Source organism: Mustela putorius, unplaced genomic scaffold (assembly GCF_011764305.1).
Source record: "Mustela putorius furo isolate JIRA1106 unplaced genomic scaffold, ASM1176430v1.1 tig00003854_pilon_pilon_pilon, whole genome shotgun sequence".
Taxonomy (NCBI): Eukaryota; Metazoa; Chordata; class Mammalia; order Carnivora; family Mustelidae; genus Mustela; species Mustela putorius.
In genome coordinates this window covers 3,879,511-3,904,437 of record NW_025422006.1, presented here as the reverse complement: position 1 = coordinate 3,904,437, position 24,927 = coordinate 3,879,511, and the positions used below count along the sequence as shown (strand labels likewise).

Below are 24,927 nucleotides of genomic sequence, written 5' to 3'. Positions count from 1 at the left end.
TTAAGCTCACAATCTACAGTGGCTTTCATTGTTTCAGACGCTTCTGCTGATAATGACCCAATAGGGTACTTTTCTTTTTTTTCTTTGCCAACGGAGCTATAATAAGATAAAGCAAATAAATTTAGATACAAAATAACGTAACCGATTCAATTTCTTCAGCATCAGTTAATTCCAATTGTTTAATTTGAACTTTACTTATATTAAAGCAGGGCACTTAGGACTAAATCAGTGTTTCCACTAACACAGCTCTGAAATACATTATAATAACTATCAAATAATTGATATAGATAAGCCATGACTTCGGAGATAATTTCAGTAATTTGTATAACTAAAATAATTTAAATTACCACTCAAAAGATGATAAATTATTAATAAACTATGAGGTTTTACATGTGGTCAGAAATTTAAATTATGTAAGACTTCAATAAATGTATTATCTAGAAACGCAGTTATGGAAAATAGGTTCATCAACTTAAGCAAGATGAAGAGAAGCTGGAAAAAATCCAGGGACGAAAAATATAAATTACTAAGTGATTAGAAAATAACTTAACAAAGAAAGCCTAAGACAATCTGGATTTGTAGAGAACGGAAGACTGGGGTGGGAATTCATACCATCTTTTATTCGACCAGAGGAGGCAGCACTATGTGCAGGACCTTCCATGCTCTCTGTCCAGTAAGAAAGGGATCGAAGAGAAACCCCAGTAGTAGCTAGAAGGTCTATGACTAGGTACACCAAGAAACCATTCCCTTGCTGTTTCAAGATTTTGGGGTCTCATCACAAATAGAGCTGTAAAATCTGAAACTCTGAGAATGTTTAGCCACGACAGACATGACCAATGGTAGTCCCTTCTCCAGTACATGCATAGCCTGTGCAGTGAGTGTGCGGGCCCCACGTCCCCACGTGCTCACCACGACCGTGCGGATGCCCCGCGGTCTAGCTGCACACCACCGCACCTGTTTGCCCAAGACACTTCTCAAACCCTCAGCACCGTCTCTGCCCAGCTGCAATCAGCCCTCGGCTGGGGACTGACCGGGAGACTGACCCCTGCTGTGAGGAGCCCTCTGCCAAGGACTGACAGGCATATGTACCCAAACATTTGTACCCAACATATTGTACCCAAACATATTGCGTACATATGTACCCAATATGTACTTCCTCTTGAGGCAAGAGGAAGCCTCAGGTGGGGTAATCGGAGATGCAGCAGATTGTCCGTGTGATGCATTCCCACTTATCCACGGCTGTGATGTATATAATCATAAAACTACTACTGGATCAGTTCCTTTCCTTGTTTCACTTTCCCAAGAGCCTACTGGCACTTCCAGAAATCATCTCCCGAATAAGCTACTTTCACCGAAATTCCTGTATCAGAGTGTGCCTCTTTACCGCTCAAATGAAGGCAACCTACATGCCATTTCAACATAGCACAGTCTTCTTAGATACTTACCAGTTTCAGTGGTTCCTCAATTTTTAAATTTCTTAAAAAACTTGCATAGCCCCACAAGAAATGGAAACCTTCTGTACTCCTGTTTTCATTACCATCGTGTGCCCAAAATGAATGATGTCCGAAGAGCCACTCAGTACCAGCCGGCTACTGGTGCCTGTTAGCGCTGAACTGGAATCCTGCTCTGTGGCTGCTGCTGTTGTCTTTAAGACTATTTCAGAGAGAGAGAGAGCCTAAGCCAAGGGAGGGGCAGAGAAGCAGACTCCCCACTGAGCAGGGAGCCCAACGTAGGACTCAGTCTGAGGAGCCTGGGATCGTGACCTGAGCCCAAGGCAGACTGAGTCACCCACGTGCCCCGTCTTTTGTTGGTCTTGAACTGTGAAAGTAAGAGTGGGGGAAGGTGAGCAAATACTGGGGAGATATGACAGATGCGCTGCACCAAACTGACCTTGCTGACGATGTCGAGTGAGTGGCAGGAAATGGAAGGGGGGACAATTTCCTCGCTCTGTGATGCAATGTTTTCTTACACGTCTACCTGAAGTCCATCGGACCATCTTGTACCACTTAAAACCACTTCACACCCCAACGGGATACGCATTCCACACTTGAGAAAATAGGAAGCTACAGAAGAAAGCTCATTCACAACCTTACTTAGAGCAAGTTATTAGAGGTCTCGCAAGGTTTATGTTTCTAGATAATCTCTAAAACTATGAAATAAAGAGGAATTCTAGTCTTCATTTTCTGGGTGGTTGTGGCCAAGGCACTTCATTTATCTGGACTTCAGCTTTCTCAATCTTAAAATAAGAAACTCAAAACAGACTCGTGTTTTTCTCTTCTGTTCTTGTTGCCACTGCAGGAGTTAAAGGGAGGGGCCAAGGCCAAGCTGTAGTCCCTTTGCTCCGAAGGAGTTCAAGGAAGTAAGTCTGATACATAGACCTTTTTGCTGGAAGGAAGGGGAGGAGACAGAACAGATACGGTAGGGAGAGAGGGAGGTAGGTGGAGAGGAAAGAAGGGAAGGGGTAGGAAAAAGACTAGAAAACAAAGAAAAATTTAAAAACCGACTTTAAAAAATGCCAGTACTACTGGCATTCATTAAAGATGTAGAGAAATTGGAACACCCTTGTGTACTGTTGGTAGGGATATGAAATGGTGCAGCCACTAAGGAAAGCAGCACGATCATGCCCCACCCCCAAACTAAAAATAGATTATATCATACAAGACCATAAAAATACAATATACCATATAAAAATAGAAGATACTTAAGTTTTATTTAAGTGATCTCTATACCCCATGTGGGGCTTGAACTCATGACCCAGAGATTAAAAGTCACATGCTCCTCCAACTGAGCCAGCCAGGTTAACCCCCAACAATTCCACGTCTGGGTATATACCCAGGTCTCAGAGAAATGCTTGTACACCCATGTTCATAGCAGCCTAGTCACAAGAGTCAAAAGATAGAAGCAAGCCAGTGTCTCTCGACAGATGAGCCGATAAACCAAATGTGATATGTACATGCAGTAGGCCAGAGGCTACAACATGGATCACCTTGAAGACATGATGCTAAGTGAAATAAATCAATGGCAAAAAGACAAATATGATAGGATTTCCCCTTATGTGGGTCCCTAGAGTAGTCACATTCATAGGGACAGAAAGGGGAACAGAGGTTACCAGGGGAAATGGCGAGTTGCTGAATGAGTAGCTTTAGTTTTGCAAGAGGTGCCCTTGAGACTTGAATAACTTAGCAAAATTGAACAGTGTACTTTAAAATGCTTAAGACGGGGGCACCTGGGTGGCTCAGTGGGTTAAGGTTCTGCCTTTGGCTCAGCTCATGGTCTCAGGGTCCGGGGATCGAGGCCCGCATCAGGCTCTCTGCTCAGCAAGGAGCCTGCTTCCCCCTCTCTCTGCCTGCCTCTCTGCCTACTTGTGATCTCTCTCTGTCAAATAAATAAATAAAATGCTAAAAAAAAAATAATAAAATGCTTAAGATGGTAGATTTTATGTTATGCTCATTTTCCACAACTTTAAATTTTAAATATCCAGGTTAAAAAAAATCCACAGGACTAGATGACATGTAAGATCTCTTTCAGGCCCACAGTCTTTAAATTAGTATTAATAAAACTTATGTAATTTATCATGGTTTTGATAAAAGATTCACAAGCAAAATTAGAACAAAAAGCTATTTATCCCATAAATACTATGCACAACATTTGCAGGAGGTGTATTATAACCATTAATCTCTACGACACAAGCAATGAGCTTCTGTGACAAATACCTATTCATGCTCTCTACAGAGACTCACTAAAATATTACCTAAATGTTGGAAATATCAAGGCCAAATAGAAAGTTCTGCAGATTTAAGATTACTATTAATCTCTCATCAGAGCTGTCACCTCCACTTTGAAGACCATTGATTCCTGGCCAGAACGAAGGGTAGCGTCACACCATAACCCTTTCATGGTCAAGACTGTGTCAGGATAAGCTGTATGTGTCTGAGACTCTTCCTTGACCCTACATCCTAGTGAGTGGGACCTTATCATGCTGTAGCATATCCATCTTATCTACCTGTTCATGACGCACTGCAATCACTTCATGTTTCTTAAAATGATCTGAATTAGCATACCGTCTACTCAGAAATTCTCCAATTTCCCCATGCAAGATGAGGAGAGGTTTTCTAAAATTAATGTCATTTTTTGTATGATTCTATTTCTTACTGAAAACATAGAGCCTAACCTAAGTTAATATAGCATTACATTTTCTCTTTTCTTATTCTCCTTGGTTTTAAGTTAAAATTTTTTAAAATTAATTGAACTCCTCTAAGTTTATTTTAGAAATCTATTTAATTAGACATAGATTAGATATTTTCTAGTTTAAATAAAATAGAAATGGAAAAACAGTAAGCTATCAGTAGGCAAAAATATTAAAATACATATAACTGGCTAAGCAGCAGACAAGAAGATGCTCACTATCATTAGTTATCAGAGAAATGCAAATTAAAACCACAGCAAGATAACCACAATATAACTCGCTAGCGTGGCTAATATTAAAACATTAACAATTCCAAGTCTGATAAGGATGTCTAGCAACTAGAACACCTGTACACTGCTGGTGGGAATATAAAATGGTGTAACCACTTCAGAAAACAGTATGACAGCTTCTCAGAAAGTTAAACACCAGCATGTGTTACCCAACTACTCTACACCTCAGGCTTTACCCTAGAGAAATAAAAACCTGTATCCACATAAAGACTTAATAGATGAATGCTCAAAACTGTAAATAAACCAAATACTCAGTAATAGGTGAACAGATAACCGAAGTGTGATGTTACTAGAGTGGGATGTTACTCATCCATAAAAAGGAATGAACCTCTAATAGACACAAAAACACAGAGGAACTGCCCCGACACTACAGTGAGTGAGAGAGGCCAGACGCAAGGGAGTAGATGTTTTGTGATTTCATGTATTTGAAATTCTAGAAAAGACAAAAGGATCTAAAAGACAGAAGATCAGAATCATACTGGAACTAGGAGAGGGGGAGAACTGAGTAGAATGAGGCACAAGGGAGCTATTTGGGGTCATGAAAATATTCTGTATTTTGGTTGTGATGATGTTTATACAAGGGTGCATATTTATCAAAACCCATCCAACTGTACACTTAAATGGTGAATCTTGTATGTAAATGACATCTTCCTAGAAAGTTACAACTTTATGGTAGCAATACATTAATTTTTAGTTTCCAAACTTTTTTTTATCATTTTCTCCTCTTTCTTAAAAAAATTTTATAAGTCACATACATGTTCTATTGTATTAATAGGATACATTTTACAAAACATACAGGAAAATAGGAATTATAAAATTAAATGTTAAAGATCAAATATTTAAGTGTCCTTATTTGAGACAACTTCAGTAGCTAATCTAATGGCATAATACATACTTAGGTGAGAGGTTCGTGACGGAAGATAGTGGAGATAAATCTGCGTGTCGAAAATCTTGGTTCTCAGAACACGTGGGACCAACTTGTTATCATTCAGGCAGGGAGACACCAACAGATATTTAATATGTGACTGTCAGAGAGTTAGGGAAGAATTCATCCTGCTAACTTCTTTGTTTCTGCAATATGTGTGCTATCTTCAGTATGGGGGGATTTCAAGCTGTTTACCCACGTCATGAAGTTAGTTTAATCAAAACTGGTCCACGGGGCGCCTGGGTGGCTCAGTGGGTTAAGCCTCTGCCTTTGGCTCAGGTCATGATCCCAGGGTCTTGGGATCGAGCCCCACATTGGGCTCTCTGCTCAACAGGGAGCCTGCTTCCTCCTCTCTCTCTGCCTGCCTCTCTGCCTACTTGTGGTCTCTGTCAAATAAATAAGATCTTAAAAAAAAAATTAAAACTAGTCCACATGACCTACCAATCCACCTTCATGGAAACACACACACACACACAAAATGCAACAAACAAGTGAGGGGGGTGTTGTTATCAACCCCTCTTCCCTCAGGATGCCTCAGTCATACACGTGATATATGCAGTTTGTTACATTTTAGCTACATTTCTTATTTTAGGCAAAAAAAAAAAATTAATGAAAATTCCAACATTTCTTCCTCCTCTTCCAATCTTCTTGAACAACCCTAGGATGCAACTGTTCTACTTTGTAAACATCTGATGGTGATCACTTACACTATTCGGAAATTGCAGTTTTAAAAGTGGCATGTGTACATGTCCATATTTCAAACTAAATATGTAAATATTTTCAATCGCTATTAATGGAGACACTGTAGCATTACCTACTTCATTCGTTAACTCAACAAACACTTACTGAGCACCTATTAGGCGCCAGACAGACCATGTGTATTAGCTTGTACTATGGTGGGAGCAAAGGGAAGACATGGTTCCTGCACCACAGCTGGCCAGTTGGCTCAGGCACGGAAGTGTCAACTCTTGGTTTTGGCTCAGGTCATGACCTCAGGGTCCTGAGATCTTGAGATCGAGCCCCTCATTGAGGGTCTGCACTCAGCGGGGAGTCTGCCTCTCTCCCTCTCTCTCCCTCACCCCCTGCTTATGTGCGTGCTCTCTCTCTCTAAAATAAAATAAAATCTTCTTTAAAAATCAAAAGGATGGAACAGACTGTGAGGGAAAGGTACATGTGGTTCTAGGAATGTGTAACAGGAAGACTTGCTCTAGTTTGGGGATCAGCCATGCTTCCCTGAGACCATGACTACTGACCTCTAGTGTTCAATAAAATACTATTAAACCTGTACAAACAGAAGCCAAGGTGTAAATAATGATACTTATGGGGCCAAGTGGTATGATGAAGCTTCTTTTGTACTCACTCTGTCTGTGGTTATCATTTAGCCTTGATCACTTTCATATTAGGGCTGGCTCTATTCCACTCATTAGCCCAAGACAATTACAGTAGTAGCTCAACCTAACACCAAGAAGATCATAAACATCTATAAGAACACCCTGAAACTGGGGCACCTGGGTGGCTCAGTGTGTTAAGCCTCTGCCTTCGGCTCAGGTCATGATCTCAGGGTCCTTGGATCGAGTCTCACGTGGGGCTCTCTGCTCACTGGGGAGCATGCTTCTCCCTCTCCCCCTACTTGTGCTCTCTCTGTGTCTTTATCTTTCCTAAAAATTAAAATCTATTTAAAAAATTTTTTTAAAAGAACACACTGGCAACTGAACATCAATCTGTTATAACGCAGTAATTCAGATGATCTGCAATAAATTCAGTTTCATTATGAGGATTACCTAAATACACACGCACACACACACATGCACACACGCACACACACATAGTAGGCTCCTGAGGAAATATCCATAAGTCACGTCTTAAGAAACCCTGCTCTTTGCAATCATTTTCCCACCTACAGTTTCTAACAAAGTGTCTGATATAATGAATCAGTAATTTTGCCTTCATATTTACAAAATGCTTCGCCTGTTACAAAGGACCATTACAAAGATATTTCTCCTTTGATTCTACAGACAATTTGGGTATATTACCTGTTTCAGAGACTAGGAAACTCAGGCGGGGAGGGATTCATCCAGGAAGTCTCAGGCATTGGCCCCTCCCACCAACTGACTCACCTGCAAATAACACCTTGTTCTTCTCTGCTCCCACAGCGCCATAGGCTGCGGGCACTGGCCTTCTCGGGGTCATTTCTGCTTACCTGTCAGACTTCTCTGGCCTAAACTTAAAGTTCTTCCTGTCCCAGGAGCAAGTACAGTTCCTGCCCCAGAACAGACGCCCGATCACTGTTTGCCGAATGAGCTCCGGGATACGGCGATGGCAAGTGGAGGGCAGGCAGGCTGAAGCAGCTCGCTCAGAAGCACCCAGCCGACCAGCGGCCAGCGGCAGACCCGGCATTCCAACGCACTCACGCCTCCTGAGATCAAACTCAAGCCCTCCTCCTTTAGCCCCCATCGCTAAAACTTCAGGATGACCTTATTACTGCTTCATGAGAAGCACCAACCAAAAGGTGGTTATGGATGATTTAAGCTCAGACACCAAAAACAGTTTCCGTATGTGAAGTAAACTGTCTAGTGAGATCTATTAGCACCATCAGCCCTTTCTATCTTCATCTATTTAAACAATGATGGGTACACTAGCTTCTCTGAGCCATACCCCCCCACCCCGCCCTGCCAGCCCAGTGGAGTTCCTCAACATCTCTGATGCTTTTTTGCTTTGTTATTTTAAAATATCTACTTAAAATAAGTAGCTATAGAAACACTCAATTTCTGTGAAATGTTATTTATGAAATTGCTGGGGAAAATTAAGAGTAATCATGAGTTTTAAATGCATAACCATCTACCAGATCGATGAACCACAGGGAACAAACACTTTAGTGAGCCTCAGTGTCAAGGCAAAAGCCTTCAACTTAAGTATAATAACAACAATAAAAAATCATTGGTAAAATGGTTTTTCACAGAATAATTATGTTATCAAGGGTCATAAATGGGACTGTAATCAATGGTTTGGTCAGTTTCAGAAGAAATTCAGAAAAATTACCATCACTGAGAACTAAAGCTTAGGTTCATTCATTGGAAAGTATCATTTTCCAAAAACTTCAGGAATAATTTTGTTCTTTTATTTCAACCTATACATATAGTTTTATTCACAAAAACAACTCTTGTTTGCTTGTCTATATAGTTTTAACTGCTAGTGATGAGATACAAAGTTACACTGAGATTCACAAATGGGACAGCCTTTTTAAACCTAATTATGTTGAAAAACACTTTTATTTAAGAATCACCTTTCTTCTTATATTTCAAGTGCTATTTTCTCCAATGTATTTTTTTCTTATTCAATTTCTCCTCCTTAATCCTACTACTTTTAAAAAGCTAAAATTACTAATAATAAGAAGGCACAGATTGAATAGGATCCCAAGCTATTACGACTTAATAAACCCAAAACCCCAAGTAGTAAAGGAAAAAAGAAAAAAAAAAATATGGCTTTGGATAGCTACCTAGATATATGAGAAACAGCCTGATCAACTTGCAAACCAGAAATAGAAACCTCATGTCTTACTGTTTTCAGTTTTGAGGTCTGCTTTTTTGATGCTCATTAAAATTATATAAATTATATAATCTTTTAAAGCAATCTTTAAAAATTAGCATCATTAAAGGATGAAAAACTATACCTTTTTATTTGATAAAAAAAAAACCAGTGTTCTGGGACGCCTGGGTGGCTCAACGGGTTAAGCCTCTGCCTTCGGCTCAGGTCATGATCTCAGGGTCCTGGGATCGAGCCCCACATCGGGCTCTCTGCTCAGCGGGGAGCCTGCTTCCTCCCCCTCTCTCTACCTGCCTCTCTGCCTACTTGTCAAATAAATAAATAAAATATTAAAAAAAAAAAAAACCAGTGTTCTACCTGCTTCCCCAACCAACAATTAACATGTCAACCATAATAGGAAGTTGGATGACTTTGACTTTTTATTTTTTTTATTTTATTTTTTTAAGCTTTTTTTTTTTTTAAAGATTTTATTTATTTATTTGACAGAGAGAGATCACAAGTAGGCAGAGAGGCAGTCAGAGAGAGAGGAGGAAGCGGGCTCCCTGCTGAGCAGAGAGCCCGATGCGGGACTCGATCCCAGGACCCTGAGATCACGACCTGAGCCGAAGGCAGCGGCCCAACCCACTGAGCCACCCAGGCGCCCTGACTTTGACTTTTTAAAGCCTGCTAATCAAACTGATTTGATGAACTTAGGTTTCCTCCCAGTTAAGATAGGAATGGTTGTCTGGGCCTTCACAGAACTGGATATATACTGGTACTCATTAAGACAAAAATCAAAGCCACAAATGGGCTACTTATCTTTGTTGAGTTTATGACCTAATTTCAAATTTCTAATGCTTTTGTTTATTTTCTTGAGAATAACAGAGTTTGCATTTTCTAGCAGCCAGGTATTTAAGCTACCCTCCATTGTATCATCAATTCATTATACATATTTGTATTTTTAAGAGTCTTGAAAATATCACCAATTTTTACTGATCTTTATGTATTGATCAGCCTTGCTTGTTTATAGATGGATATATGTATGTATGTATGTATGTACCTTCTTGATAGTCATTATCAAAACTGGAGAGTTGACGGGGAATGTGAAGGGAGTGTGACCAAAACCCCAAAACTGATTTTCCTCTACATTTTCTTTCTTTCCTTTTATTTAAAACTTCAACTCGGGGGCGGGGCGTGCAAAGGTGGCTCAGTGGGTTAAGCCACAGCCTTTGGCTCAGGTCATGATCTGAGGGTCCTGGGATGGAGTCTGGCATAGGGCTCTCTGCTCAGTGGGGAGCCTGCTTCCCAGCTCTCTGTCTACTTGCGATCTCTCTCTCTCTGTCAAATAAATAAATGAATAAATAAAATCTTTTAAAAAAATAAAACTTCAACTCAGTGAGGTGAGGCAAAATATTTTAAATTTGGGATACTTTTCTGAAGAACTCTTACACCTTAACATATGTGTAACTATTGGGCAGAATTTCAGGTTTTATTTAATTAAAGGCAAAATACTGGGGCGCCTGGGTGGCTCAGTGAGTTAAAGCCTCTGTCTTCAGCTCAGGTCATGGTCCCAGGGTCCTGGGATCAAGCCCCACATCGCGCTCTCTGCTCAGCAGGGAGCCTGCTTCCTCCTCTCTCTCTGCCTGCCTCTCTGCCTACTTGTGATTCCTGTCTGTCAAATAAATTAATAAAATCTTAAAAAAAAAAAAGGCAAAATACTAAATAAGTACCCATGTCTCCTGAAAACAGTATTAGGACTAGTAATTCAATTATCACTTAACAGACTGGGAAACTTAGGCTGGTATCAATTTTCAAGCACTTTTTCTTTTGATATGATTTCAGACTTCTGGAAAAGTTGCAAGAATTATACACAATATCCCCAAATATCTACATGAACTGTATCACTTTCCCTCTTTTATTTGCAAGGTTCTATAGTTACTGATTGCTTATATTTATGATCTGTGTTTAGAGAGGGCTTCAGAAGTTCAAGGTTTGTAATTTTTTTGCTATTTATTTTGCTCAAATAGCCTATGTTGCTCAAAGAGTCCAGATGCACCTGTTTCCTTCGTGAGTTTTGCTTTGTGGGATTTCTCAAAAATGCATGGCGATTCATAAAGCTAAAACCGATCCTTCTTGACATAAAGTATATTATGTCCTTTGCCGTGGGACTGCCACGTTCAGTACCGTTATTATGCCACTTAACAGCTGATCTTGATATAACTCACCTGACTGCTTTATCTCTGTAGGGTAGAGCTTAGGAGCTCAGGCTCTAAAGTCGGATGACTTTGATGTGACTCCTGGCTAAAAAAATTCATGACTAAAGGAAGGTGTATTCGTTTTAAACATCGGGTTTACAACCTAGCTCTGAGCAACACGGCAGCCAGAACCAAGAGGGTGGCTCTGATTTACTCTAAATGGGAAATCCATCAGTTAGTCAGGACTGTGTGTAAGGAAAACGAAGCATTGGAGTCGCTCTGAAGAAACGGCTTTGACAGGGCACCTGGGTGGCTCAGTGGGTTAAAGCCTCTGCCTTCGGATCAGGTTATGATCCCAGAGTCCTGGAATCGAGCCCCGCATCGGACTCTCTGCTCAGCAGGGAGCCTGCTTCCCCCTCTCTCTCTGCCTGCCTCTCTGCCTGCTTGTGCTCTCTGTCAAATAAATAAATAACCTCTTAAAAAAAAAAAAAAGAAAGAAAGAAATGGCTTTGACGGATGTCAACCCAAATTTTTAAAGAAAACAAAGAGGCATTCCATGTGTTTCTATTTCTAAAATCAGCTCTGGATCAAAGGAAGAGCAAAATGATCATTTTTCATGGATAGAAAATCGGTGTTAAGTGTTCCATGAAATTAACCTTCTGACATGCTGGTTTGGTATAGGTAGTGAGCTTGAAGAACTCTGATGAACAATCCATCTTGCTCTGAAAGAGTCCAGGAGAAGAGATGACTCACAAACTGCATCGTGTATGTCCTTACAGCTCCCACAAAGGCATCTCAGGAACTGCTTTCGAGGGCAAGGAGAACCTAAGTGGACAGGTTCGTTACAAGCTTTAGAAATGACAAGCTGAGCACCAAGCACACGGAAGGGCCCACACAGGTGCTCAGTAAATGGCAATTACCTTATTGGATCTGTTATTGTCACTGGATATCTGACAAAACTGAATGGTGGTCAATTTCAAAACGAGTGATTCCTGGGTGCCTGGGTGGCACAGTCAGTTCTAAGTGTCTGACTCTTGATTTCAGCTCAGGTCATGATCCCAGGGCCATGGTACTGAAACCCGTGTTGGGCTCCATGCTCAGTGTGGAGTCTGCTTAGAGTTTCTCTCTCCCTCTCTGTGCTCTCACATGCATGGGCATGCACTCTCTCTCTCAAATAAATAGATATATCTTTTTTAAAAAATCAAAAGGAGTTATTACTTATAACTTAAATAGCTTCCATTGCCAGACCAGGAGCCACCGAGGACCCCAGCTCGTGTCTCACCACTTGTCTATCCCCCCTCTTTCCTCCAACCTCAAAACACTCCCCTTTAGTCCCTCACTGGTTATCTCTATTCTTCGTTCTTAGATTAAAAATCACTTCCTCTGGAAAGACTTCCTTGACCAGCTCAGGCTATAAATAATTTTTATTTGGACCTTGAAGTTCCTCTTTCTTTCTGATACTGATGGCAAGGAGGCTCAGCTATGTTGAGATCTATTACACTGAAAGTGCATTTTTAGCACAGATAAAGAATTCTCTGATTTGCTTTGGCAAGGAGGGCCAGTGCTCTGTTTAAATTATGTTCCGCCTTGTTCAAATTATATGGAAACGTAAGTGCCAATTATCTCAAAGTTTTCAACTTTCTACTCATGGGGAAAATTTTATTATCTTCAAGTTAAAAAAAAAAAAAGATCCTGATATTGGAATTGATGGGTTTGATAAGCAAATTAGATATTCACAGGAAACATCATATATCCCTAGAAATAAAATTATGGAATCAACTAAAATTAGTCTATACAACTAACTGATTTATTGAAGAAGAAAATGTTCTGCAATTCAACTCTGGAAGGTCTTTTTGGGATAGTTGCAATAAATGAATAATTTAAGTCTCTTCCAACTAGAAACCCAAATTCAAATCAGGGTAGCTAAAATATTAATATAATATTCTTACCTTAATTTCCTAAACTCTTATATCCTACCACGATATCACACTTGATCTAAAACTATTATTATTTTAAAGATTTTATTTATTTATTTATTTGATGGACAGAGATCACAAGTAGGCAGAGAGGCAGAGAGAATGAGGAGGAAGCAGGCTCCCCACTGAGCAGAGAGCCCCAAGCGGGGCTCAATCCCAGGACCCAGGGATCATGACCTGAGCTGAAGGCAGAGGCTTAACCCATTGAGCCACCCAGGTACCCCGGGATCTAAAATTATCATATTTCATCAACTGAGTAAAATACTGGAGGTACTCCTGATGTTTACTGAGAAATCCTCTGGCATTTTCTCTAATCGCTATGGCAACTGCAATGGGTACCCACTGACATGGGTAGAGAATGCCAGTACTGCCCCATAGATCAGACCACATGGTCTCCGTTCTGATCTAGAGCCTGAGCCTCCCTAACTCATAAGCCAGAATGACACGAAGAAGGATCAGAGGTCCATGCTTACTGAAGAAAATGAAAGCAACAGGTTTTTAAAACCAAAGTAACTATGGAGGAAGGATCACCTGAGAATGAGGGCAACAAAAGAAGGCCAAAGGCCAAACCTTACGGGAAAGGGTGTAAAAAAATCCCCGAACTAGAAGAGTCCAATAATACTACTAAGAACAAGGAAAACAAAAATAGTAAAATAATAATAATAATAACAAATTTATTGATGGTTTATTATATAATACCATGTACTATCTTATTTAATGAACACATTATTTAATATGTGTAGCCAAGCATAAGCTAGATATTATTATCATCCCCATTTTATACATGAGGAAATTTAGTCTCAGGAAAGCTTAGTAATTTGCCCAAGAGCATATAGCCAGAAAAGAGCTAGGGCCAGGATTTGAACCCGTATTTTCTGACTATGAATATCAGTCTCTCCACCTCTATGAAACCTGATTTCCTTGATGAGGTAGCCCTCCAAGAATGAAAAGGGAAACCGGCCCAAAAGTCACAGAACAAGAGAGATATAGGGTAGTCAACAGTATCAAGTGTCAAAGAAAAATCCAGAAAGATCCTAGAGAATACTGTTGGATTTGGTTCTGCCCAAAGGGCACAGTCTCCACAGCTGTATGGGTAGCACCCAAATTTCGCAGAGTGAAGAAGTAGCTGGATAAAAGGGAAACAGCAGACAAGGACAGATGTGTCTCTCAAGAAAACTGGCCGTGGGGGACCAGACCATGAGAGATATCAACTGAAGAAGGTAAAGAATGAAAATACGAGGGGGGAACAGAGGCCAAAGACACCATAAGTGGCTCTTCTGACTCAACTTCCTCTAAGAGGTTCTTCTACATCCCTCTCTTCTCATCCTCCACCACCCAGAACAGACTCCCTGGTTTCCCTTGAGCTTTTTCCATGCTTTTCCCTCTCGGAAATACACCCTCTTACAGTTTGTTTTTCTTCAGACCTCCAACTTTTCCTTGAGCACGTGGCTCAAAGGTCATACCTACCGTGAAGACATTACAGACCTTCCCTCCCAAGAACAATATCCACCGTTATTCTTGGGGTACTTTGCACCCAATCCTGTAATAACATCTATCTCCCTCAAAAGTTGGCTTTCCACAGTCAGGCACCATGTAAAACCACCTCTGAGACCCTGGCATTTAACACAGTGCCGGCCATATCCCTCAGCAGCTACCTTATCCTCAACTGATCACAACGATCTAACTCCAGACAAGAAAAGTATTTTTCAAATCACTTAACAGAGAATCACTGCGTATGATTACTCAACCATTTAAATAGTAGAGCTCTTATTTTTTTTTTTTTTACAAATATTCAGTAGAGATGTTCGACTAAAAGGCCTACATTTTTGGATTGGCACAGCAAAATTTATTTCAATTGTAAATCAGCATGTTCCTTCGAAACACCTTTTCATATCAGATACTAAAAAATTGGCAATTCTGGCTCTAAAAAAATAAAATAAATATGCTCTTCAAGAGCTAAAATCATTATCTTTTGTTTTTCTACAAAAAAGACATTCAATGGGAATTCATTTTAAAGGGTAACCCCATCTTTTAGGATGTCTGCCACAATCTTAATTAGGAGAATAGTGTCCCCTTCGGGAAGCAAGCCAATGGGAATCAAGTCCCAAATAAGAGTGAACCACAGAAAAATGTCTTTGTTTCTGTTGATTATATAAGATAATGGTCTCAAATGAAAAGAATTCTATTCATGTCCATCAAAGCTAGGGTGAACAGAAAGCAAATCTCTTGACCCTGAATAGAAAAGACAGATAAAGACAGAACCAATGGCGTAGACTACTTCAGGCTTAGCTCTCCAAACTAGCAAAGGGACCCATTTAAAATATTACAGATCAAATTTCAAACCAACATTACATTCTCTTACGGATTTAATATACTCTAGGCAATCTTCTTCCCCGTTAATCACTATTCACTGCTTCTACCATGAGAACTTTCTCATGGGTGTACTGCTAATCATCACAGTTTCTTTCTGGTTGTGGCAATATATGACAGGTATCATGGGAATATGGCAAACAGAAGTAACCATAAAAATAACCCCTCATCACAACCGTGGTCTCACATGAGCATCTCAGGAGTACCCATGTTTAAGTTCCTTTCCTAAAATCTGTTTCTGAAAGATACCCATAAAAAACAGAACCACTGGGATTCATTTAATATTTATCCTTCTTGAAGGGTAATCTTCTTGAAGACTGCCCTTTGCCTAGAACCTAACTGGCAACTTCAATTGACTCTGTTTCCCAAACAAAATGTCGTTTGTCCCTTGGACCACAGGGATAATCTGCTCACGTGCCAGGATGTACCATAACTTATATGAAAATGTTGAATATGTGACAGATTGATACTAACAAAAAAGAAACAATATAGCTAGAATATAGCTATTCTATTCATTTCTGTATCTCATACTATTTATAACAATCACTGCCCAGATAGATGACTTATTAGAAAAACTAAGATTCTTACCTGCCTATAATTTTGAAATGAATTTTTAATCACGTAAAAAAAAAAAAAAAAAGAGGTTTCAACGTCCCACTTACATACTAAAGACCTGCTAGAAAGAAAGTCCCTGCGCAGGAAAAGGTAAAGACCACAGTCTCTGGTAATAAAAGAACTCAGAGTTGACAGTAACTTGACAAAAGATCTTTTTCTTTGAATTCAAAAAGAAGCCCCTCAACCCCAGGGCTCCGCTGTATCTGGGATGTCATGTTTACAAGAAGTCGTATAGGGATAACACAGGTGCCAATGTTGACAGAAAAGATGTGTGCCTTTTGCTAAGGAAGGGGGAAGACAAGCAGGGACTGTAAAGTACGAACTGTACTCGGAGGGGCAGTTAAAACTGGGGAACATGAAAGGGAGAAGAAAGTCTTAGAGCCCTGGTTCAAAGTGGTTTAGGAATCACGGACTACCCGAAGCCCAAGATTACAACGAGGAGTAAAAGTTCTGACATTAGTGTGGTTCTGCTTTGCAAACAATCTAGACTGGACGGCTGTGGAGGAGAAGGGAATAGTGCAAGGCATTCTCCTCCTTCCCCCTCCTGGATTTTTGACTCAGTTTTAGGGCAAGTGGGGTCAAAGACCTCTCGGATTTAGGCATCAAATGACCAACTTGAAGAATCATCTACAAGAAACTCTAACAAATGACTCAAGGCAGAGGGAAGGCAAGGGGGAAGAGCTGGTTTCCAGCCAGAGTCTACAGAGACCACCCGTCTAAAAAGTCTCTTCTAAAGATGATGATGAGTAATATCACAATTCTAATATCTAATCAACACGGAATTTGAATATTTTTATAGATTTTATTGAATTGAGCAACCATGTCTATATTTGAAGCTGAGACTCTATGTTCGGGGAAATGATGAAAAATTAGAGAATGTAAGAAATCTGATACAACAAGACCCTATAATCACTGCTCAGAATTCTCTAATCCTGAACCAAACTGTCTAAGGAAAGGTGGAAGGTTGTTTCTTGAGCTCACACGGAATAAATGAAAAAACAGAGAAATCATTTTAGAATCATTTAGAACCCTCGTGCTTTGTGGAAAACAAAACTACATATTAGATCTTAAAATTTTCTGGTATTTCAAGTTTCTAATTAACATAATATCACCTGCCTCAACTTAAAAAATTTTAGCTCTAGATCTCTTCACATCAGAGTGGCCAAAGCAAGGACACAATAAAAGTTGAACCAAGAGAAGGAAATACCTTTGACATCAATGCCATGATTTCGATATTCATCCTGGGTCAGTGATAAAGGCTAGAAGATCCCACTACAGTTTGAAAACTCAAGATGACATCAGCACATTAACAATACAGAGATTATAGGGAATTGAAGAGCATTAAGAAATTACTTCCGCAATAATCTTATCAGTTGTAGAAAATATATCTACAGAGATCCTGTGAAAATGCACTAGGGAGAGGCAGCTAGGGGGCTCAGTGAAGTGTCTCACCCTTGGTCTAAGCTCAGGTCATGATCTCAGGGTCCTAAGATGGAGCCCCACCCTGATGGGCTCCAGGACGCGGGCCTGGAGCCTGGTTAAGATTCTGTCTCTTTCTCTCTTGCCCCTGCCCCTTCCCTCCCCTGCACTCTCAGGTGTGCGCGCGCTCTCTCTCTCTCTCTCTCTCTCAAAAAAAAAAAAAAAAAAGCACTAGAAAGCATCAAATGTGACACTTTTCTAGTTTAAAAAAGGGAAGAAAAGAAAACGAGAGTTCTCACCTTCTTTGCTTGGTGTGAGGGGATGTAAAGCATCACTTGCCTTCAAGGTCCTGGAGAAAAGAGTGAACTTGAGGAGCTGAAAAATATGTCCGCTGGGAACGAGCCATGGGGCAGAATGCAGGGCTTCCCAAAGTGGGGTCCACGTGCATATGAGATTACTTTTTATGAGGACAAGGAACAAGGTGAGTGTGCGTATCTATGATTTTTCTATTTATGCTGGTGATACTGCTTTTCTGCTTCTGGTAGCAATTTTTGTTTTTTATAAAAGGTTATGTATTTGATACAAAAAGTGACGTTATTTAATCAGGAATCAGAGTCTCTCCACTCACTGCACACAGTGAGTGGAGAGGATTTATTTTTCAGTTTAATCTCTGCACAGAAGACGACCAACCACAGCTGATACCATAGGGAAAAAAGGATTGAGTGAATTAAGACAAGAAATACCCAATCTTCTTCCCCTACTCAGCTCTCAGGCAGACAAGTATACCCCCTCTGAACAGGAAGCTGCAGGAGTCGTCTTTAAAATTATCACAGCCCAAGAGAGAAAACTCAGATACTGAACACCAGAGGGAACCCAGTTAAAAAGCCCAGCCAGATGACCCTACGTTGAAGTCAACAAGACCCACCCAGGCATTCACATCAGCTGTTTATCCTCATGCTTTAAATATGGATAAACAGCCAAAGAGTATCAGACAGCAAAGAAAAACTTCAAGAATGAAAGGAGACCCAAAAAAAAAAAAAAAAAACTAAGACAAAACAAAACAAAAAAACCCAAAAAACAAAACAATGAACAAAGTAGCTTGAATGGAAACAGACTATATACAGTAAAAAAAAAAAAAATTTCAACAGCTTCAAAAATATTAGTATCTTCAGAAAGAAACAAAAAGGTAAGAAAATCAGGAAATACAACATGATTGTTGCGAAAAGGAAAAGGAAAATTTTTAAAAAAGCTTCTCCTCGATACCAGCACTGTTCCTGTCCACCCCACTTCTATCTCCTAAAAAGAATTTAACTTAAATACCTTGGTCTACCACTTAGGTAAAACCATCCCTTTCCCTAGCTGCTTTCCTATAATTTTAAGAGCGATGTTTGCTAAAGATTCTCCTTGATACTAAGAAACTGCAGGCAAATCACAAGTCTCAAGATAATGCTCTGTATGATCTTTCCCCTTTATTTTCTCCCCGCTCTTTGGAAGAAATAACAGACCAAGGTGTTCCCAATCCACACTCTAGAACCATGAACTGGCATTATTTCATCAGTATCTTTCCAAAACAAGCCGAGTGTCCTCAGCATGAATAAGCTCTGTAGTAAACATGTGACGATGAATTCATTCTCAATTTTTAAATGGGATGAGTCAGATATGATAATTTGATTTTCATTCAATAGTATTTTTCTAGTCACCAAAGTACCCAGGCATTTTCTAAATCATCACAAAGGCAAAATCCTTGCCTGGAGGGTACAGGGAACTTCTCATTTTTGTCCACTACTTCTTATGAGCCAATTATAGGCAACTACGATTGCTGATTATTTCAGTACGAAAGGAAAAGGGAGTTGTGGTAAAGAGTTAAGAGGGGAGAAGAGAAGAACCTACGGAGGAGGACGGATGGTCGAGGCAGAAACAAAGGTGTTCTTCAGGAGTTAAGAGACGCTTCCAGAATAGGGATCATGGTTTGGACACTTTTTTTTGCATCCCTATAGCCCAGCACGGGCAGAATCTGCCACATCCAGAAAGGGCTCGAGAAACATTTGCTGAATTAACCTGTGAGCTGAGCTCCGTCTATCTGCGCCCCTGGGGCCAGAACGCACCTGAGGGACAGCCAGCCCAGGGAGAGGCTCAGCATTCTCGCTGACGACAGCAGCTCCTTACCTGTTGTTGGACGGGCACCTGCTGCACCACCTGGGTAGGCACTGCTGCCTGACTGGCCACAGAGGTCTGTAAGGTCACTGTCGAACCTGTGTCCGACCCGGTCTCTGATGTCTGCATGATGGTCTCTGAAATGCAGCAAAACAAAGATAAAGTTGTCAACGCGCGCCTCGCGTTGTTCCTGATGTCCGCTACCACCAGGAGTAACTTTCAACTCTCGAGTGTACCTTTACGACAACACACCACCCTGATCTCCCGTGCGTGGTTAGAGTCTGACCATTTTTTAAATAAATGTAGAAAATGACCAAATCACATTAAAAAAAAAAACAAAAACCATTTAGCACCTCTCATTCTGGGGCTATAAAAGTTGAACTTCATTGAAATCTACCTTCCTTAGCTCTCATCCATTATAAATTGGTTTGATCAAATCATAAACTCTAGTCCAAAATTATTTCCAGATACTCAATTTTCAGTACAAAAACCCTAACTGGATATAAATATGTCATAAAATGTCATCTTCTAGACACTTTTTTGGCCATTAAGATGTTATCAAATTGTACAATTTAGAATAAATTATTTTGAACATCCTTTCAAACTCTCACTTACTATGTTGTTACCTAAAAAAAAAAAAAAAGAGGAATGTCTATCCAAAAATTTAACCAAAGGATCAGTCAGGCTCATTAATTTGCTCTGCCTTTGGTATGACTGATAGGAAAATCAACCTTGATTTTACACAAAGGTAGCCAAAGACTAACAACATTTAGTATTTTGAAGACGGAGAGGACTACTCTTATAGAAATGAGACTTGTAAGCAAAGACAAAATTTTACCCTCTCCCTTGAAAGTTCAACCTGGCACATTTTTTAGTTTGTGTATGCCTGACCTGTGAACACAGGGTAAATTCTGCAGCATGTCCTCTAACAGGTCTACTTTCTCAGACCTCCTGGTCTCAACATTCCCTTCTGCTATTTAAATAGTCAATGGAATAAATATTAATTTCTTTGCTACTGAGCAGGGCCCAGAATTCTAATTTTCTTTCCTGGGGGTTTGAGGACACAATATTTAATTGGTAGCTTGATAAAAATACTGCATTATGGTTTAAATCTGTGAACAGTATGGTGAACATTAATTTTCCCTAAGAAATATTCTGGAGGAGTATCCAGTTCTTTCAAGTAGAAAATTAAGCCCCTCGTCATCTTTTGTCACAGCGTGCCCTCTTCCAATTTTCCCCTCAAACCTTTTCTATCATCTCATTTGATTTCAGAAGCGGACCTCTGAGGACATCTCATCCAGTCTTCTTGTTTTATAAACGAGGAAACTAAAACCCAGAGAGGTGGAGACTCACTCAAGGTGACAGGAACAGCCATGGGACTAGGCCTGGTCCCAAGAGCTAAGGATTCCCCAAATGCTCTACATGTTAACGTACGAGCAAATTAATCCATGTAACGACCCAGTATGACTGGGAGAGCTGACTTCCTCCATTTACAGATGAGGGACCCTGGGCACACAGACTGAAGATGGTTGGAAGCTTATAAAGAGGGAAGTGACAGAGACTGTAGCCACCACCCCATTCATTTGGGTCAGCTACTAACGTTCAGCTCCAAGAAGTTGAGAATTGGTGGGAAGGCTAAGCTGTAGGTGCCAGGTCTCCCAATTTTCCAAACGAGGCTGAAAGTTCAGATTTTTATGTGAAATCTCCCAAACGATGGCTCCTTTTTAAAACTGTAGTATTTATCTCCAAGCACACACACACACACACACACACACACACGCACGCACACACACCCCTTTCGCAGCATTAAGACCATGAACATGCCTGAAAATGTTTGAGAATGACAGGATCTGCTACATAAAATTCTCACCTAGTTAAGATTAACTGAAGCACCCCTGGTTCTCAAACTTTGGGAAAGGGATGAACACATTAGGAACCCTATCTGTGCCTCTCCCTTTATTCAATCCCAGAGGGGAAAATATACCCTCCCAAAAATGAGAGCCAAAGCCAATGCCCTTTGATTCATCACATGCTTGTAGACATCAATGTATTCTGTGCTACGGCAAAGGAGCTGTTAGCGAAAGTGAGGGGATTAGCAAGCACTCTTTCTAGAGAACGAAGCATGAACCAGATGTTGGATGCCATCTTCACGGAGGTTTTCTTAGCCTCTATTCCCAACTCCAAGCTAGGTGGAGGCTTTGAAATCTGTTTAGTATAAGAACGAAGACAGGTTGCCAATTACAGGCATTCACATTCGAGGGTGGGTGTCTCTTAGAGTGAAGAGACTACCTAAAACTCTAAAACACTACCCTAAAACTCCCTCCTATTTCTCCCTATGCTCGCTGGGAATCTTATCGAGGCTTTCTCCTGTGCCTATACCTTGTTCTGCATACAAGTATACACACCCTTTTTGGTATATGACCCATACCTTGACATGTACTATTTTAGACCTCATATATGCAAGGATATAAAAATCTCTTTAAAAATTAAATATACTTGGGGGCCCTAGGTGACTGGTTAAGTGGCAGACCCTTGGTTTGAACTCAGGGCATGATCTCAGAGCCGTGAGACTGAGCCCCACGTCGGGCCCCATGCTCAATGCCGGGTCTGCTTAAGACACTCTCCCCCCCACCCCCGCGCCGCCCGTCCCCGCCAAAAATAAATAAATAAATCTTTAAAAAAATATTAAATATACTTTTAAAGCAATTGCTAAGAATTCTCAATAAACTACCGGAGAGAGCTCATCAGAAGATAAAAGGCACAGATTTGAAAACTGGTCTCTCATGGACTATATGAGACTCCACAGACAGGTTCTGGCTCAGAGTTACTACAAATTAAAATTCTTAATTGCCAATATTTAAAAATTGGAAATCTCCATGTTAAACAAAATTTCCAGATTCTTAGGAAAAAAAATATGAAAATTTAGAAAAGTTGAGCCTACATTATGTGTTTTATAGAAATAAAGGGCAATACCCCTTCGGTTGTCTGGCCTCTAAAGGCATGTGAGTTCATGCTATTTTTCGGGATAACCAGAGATTTTTGTCTTATACACCCAGATTGAAAATGGAAAAATTACATTTTGGGTTTAAGACAGTCTTGATAACATTTATACCCATTCGCTTCTTTTATTCAGAAGAGATATACCCAAGTTTTGACCACTTTACTAAGGGAAACGTGCAACCACTATGATTCTCCTCATTTTGTGGGTGAGTCAACGGACACCCAGAGATGTCAGGTCATACGTAACCAAGGTCAACCAGCTGGAGGTCGGAAAGGAGGGTTCGGATATACCAACAGAGCTCATGCACTAAACAACTAGACCCAGTAAGTGGGGAGCCCTGGATTTCAGACTAGACATTGCACAGACAGGAGAGAAGAAAGTAAAGAAAAGCACACTGGAGACCTTTTTGGAATGAAAAGGAAGGAAAGGGCCCCCCACTGTTTTGGAGGAGCAACCTTTGCAGGAGAAACTGGGGAAAATGTGATGGAAGGAAAATGATGGCTTTGCAACTTCAAGTGAGAAAGTCACGGAGAGCTTTCTACCAGCCTTGGCTCTATGCCACCTCAAAGCTGGCACAGAAAGCCCAATCCAGGACAACCAGTAACTGCCCCCAGAACATCTTCTGTTTACTCAGCAGTGACTGCCCTCATCCCCATCCCACGGGCTCCTGCCAACGGTAAGAACTCAGTCTCTCCATCTCTCCTTGACAGACACAACTTCATCCTCCTATGATTTCACTGCCTTCCTCTGTTATGAGTAGGAGGCTGCCCTTGCCAAGGCCTCATGGCTTAAGAGGCTCTCAGTCCCATCCCTGGCAGAGACTGGGTCAAAAACTCACGGCCACAATTTGGTCTCTCATCTGAGAAGGGCCATGCAATACAGTAAGTTCTTGAAACACACCTCAATTTAATCCTCAGAAAACTCCCATTAACGGCAGCACTCTTATTTCCACTTAACAAAGGAGGAAACCGAGGCACAAATGGATTACATAACAACATAACATAGCATAACACAACATAACGTAACAACCTAACACATAACACAACACAACATAAGATAACACAAAAGGATTATATAACTTGCTGAAAACCACACAGCCAGTAAGAGGAAGAGCCTGAATTCAAACCCAGGTTTATCTGAGTCCAAAGCCCATGATGTCACTACTTCGTGTATATTACCTTGCAATAACATGACAATGGGGCTTCCACAGGACAAGCTACAGACTGTGGACCTGAATGCCAAAGTCTTTGGGATTCTCCATCCATTGTATTTGATCTACACCTTCCAGTAACAATGGACAGAACTCCCTTCTCTCTCTGACGCCAAAATCAGAAAGCATTCTCTCTCTTTCTGCTGAGGCCATAAGAGAACCCAACTCCTAAGTATTTTTCCAGAGGCATTTTAACTGATTAATTCTGAAGACCTGACTTAACGGCAGATCAATTAGAATGTTAAAGCATGTTTGAGGGGTAGAACCCTCCTGCCAAATTCTGCTAAACAGATCATTTAAACCCACTGACGCATTCAGAGTGTTCTGGTAGCCTTCCAACATTTCGGCAAAGCAAGAGTCATCCCCGAGGGTAGTGTCTTTGCAGGCTTCGCTTGTGGGTTTCGCTTGAGACCAGCATAAGGTTTGTGTGTACATCTGAGGTGTTCCCATTCATCTAGCAGTGGTTTCTGGGCTTTGTTTATGTTTGGGAGTAATTTGGTTAGTTCAGTTCCTTCACGGCCTCCTTTCAAGTGATATTTGTTTATCGGCCACAAATGCAGTCCCATTAATCCATTTTGATAAGCTAAATAAACCCCTGCCGTGGGTCCACGATGCGTCCCATATGTAAATGAGTTGTATATTCTTGCAGGAGAGACATGCACAATCTCAGTCTAGTCATCCTTGCCTAATGTGGCTGTCAGGTGTGTCGAGAGCAACAGATGCTTGTTTGACAAAGGACCTTTTTATTCTGGCTAATTAAGCAGTTGGACACACCCGCCTGTTAACGGTCCTGCTTTGTACAGCCAACTCGGGCTGAATCATGCGAAGCTACAGCTAAATAGGCCACATTTTGAAAGAAGGCTAATTAACCCCTAGGAGAAGGAAAAGAATATTGCAAAAACCCAGCTGCTGAATGCGACGAGATTAGCATTTCTTCAACCTGATGGGCAAAACCTAGGCAAAGCAAATGTGTTTGGAACAAACACGCGTTATTGCAAGTTTCAAGGCATTCAGATGTTCTTTACGGAACTTCCTGAAGATTATTTAATACACTCAAATTCACA

The 24,927-nt window shown here is 40.7% G+C and overlaps 1 protein-coding gene across 5 annotated transcripts in view; it reads right to left on the bottom strand.

Annotated features, from left to right (window-relative positions):
• The window catches only part of RFX3 (regulatory factor X3), a 287,619-nt gene that overhangs the window by 142,501 nt on the left and 120,191 nt on the right, over nt 1–24,927 (bottom strand). For all 5 annotated transcript variants that reach the window (XM_045065031.1, XM_004766195.3, XM_045065030.1 and 2 more), the window contains one exon: nt 19,665–19,789. In XM_045065031.1, the coding sequence (XP_044920966.1) occupies nt 19,665–19,781 (117 nt within the window). In that variant the 5' untranslated portion in view covers nt 19,782–19,789. The remainder of the gene's footprint in view (nt 1–19,664; nt 19,790–24,927) is intronic.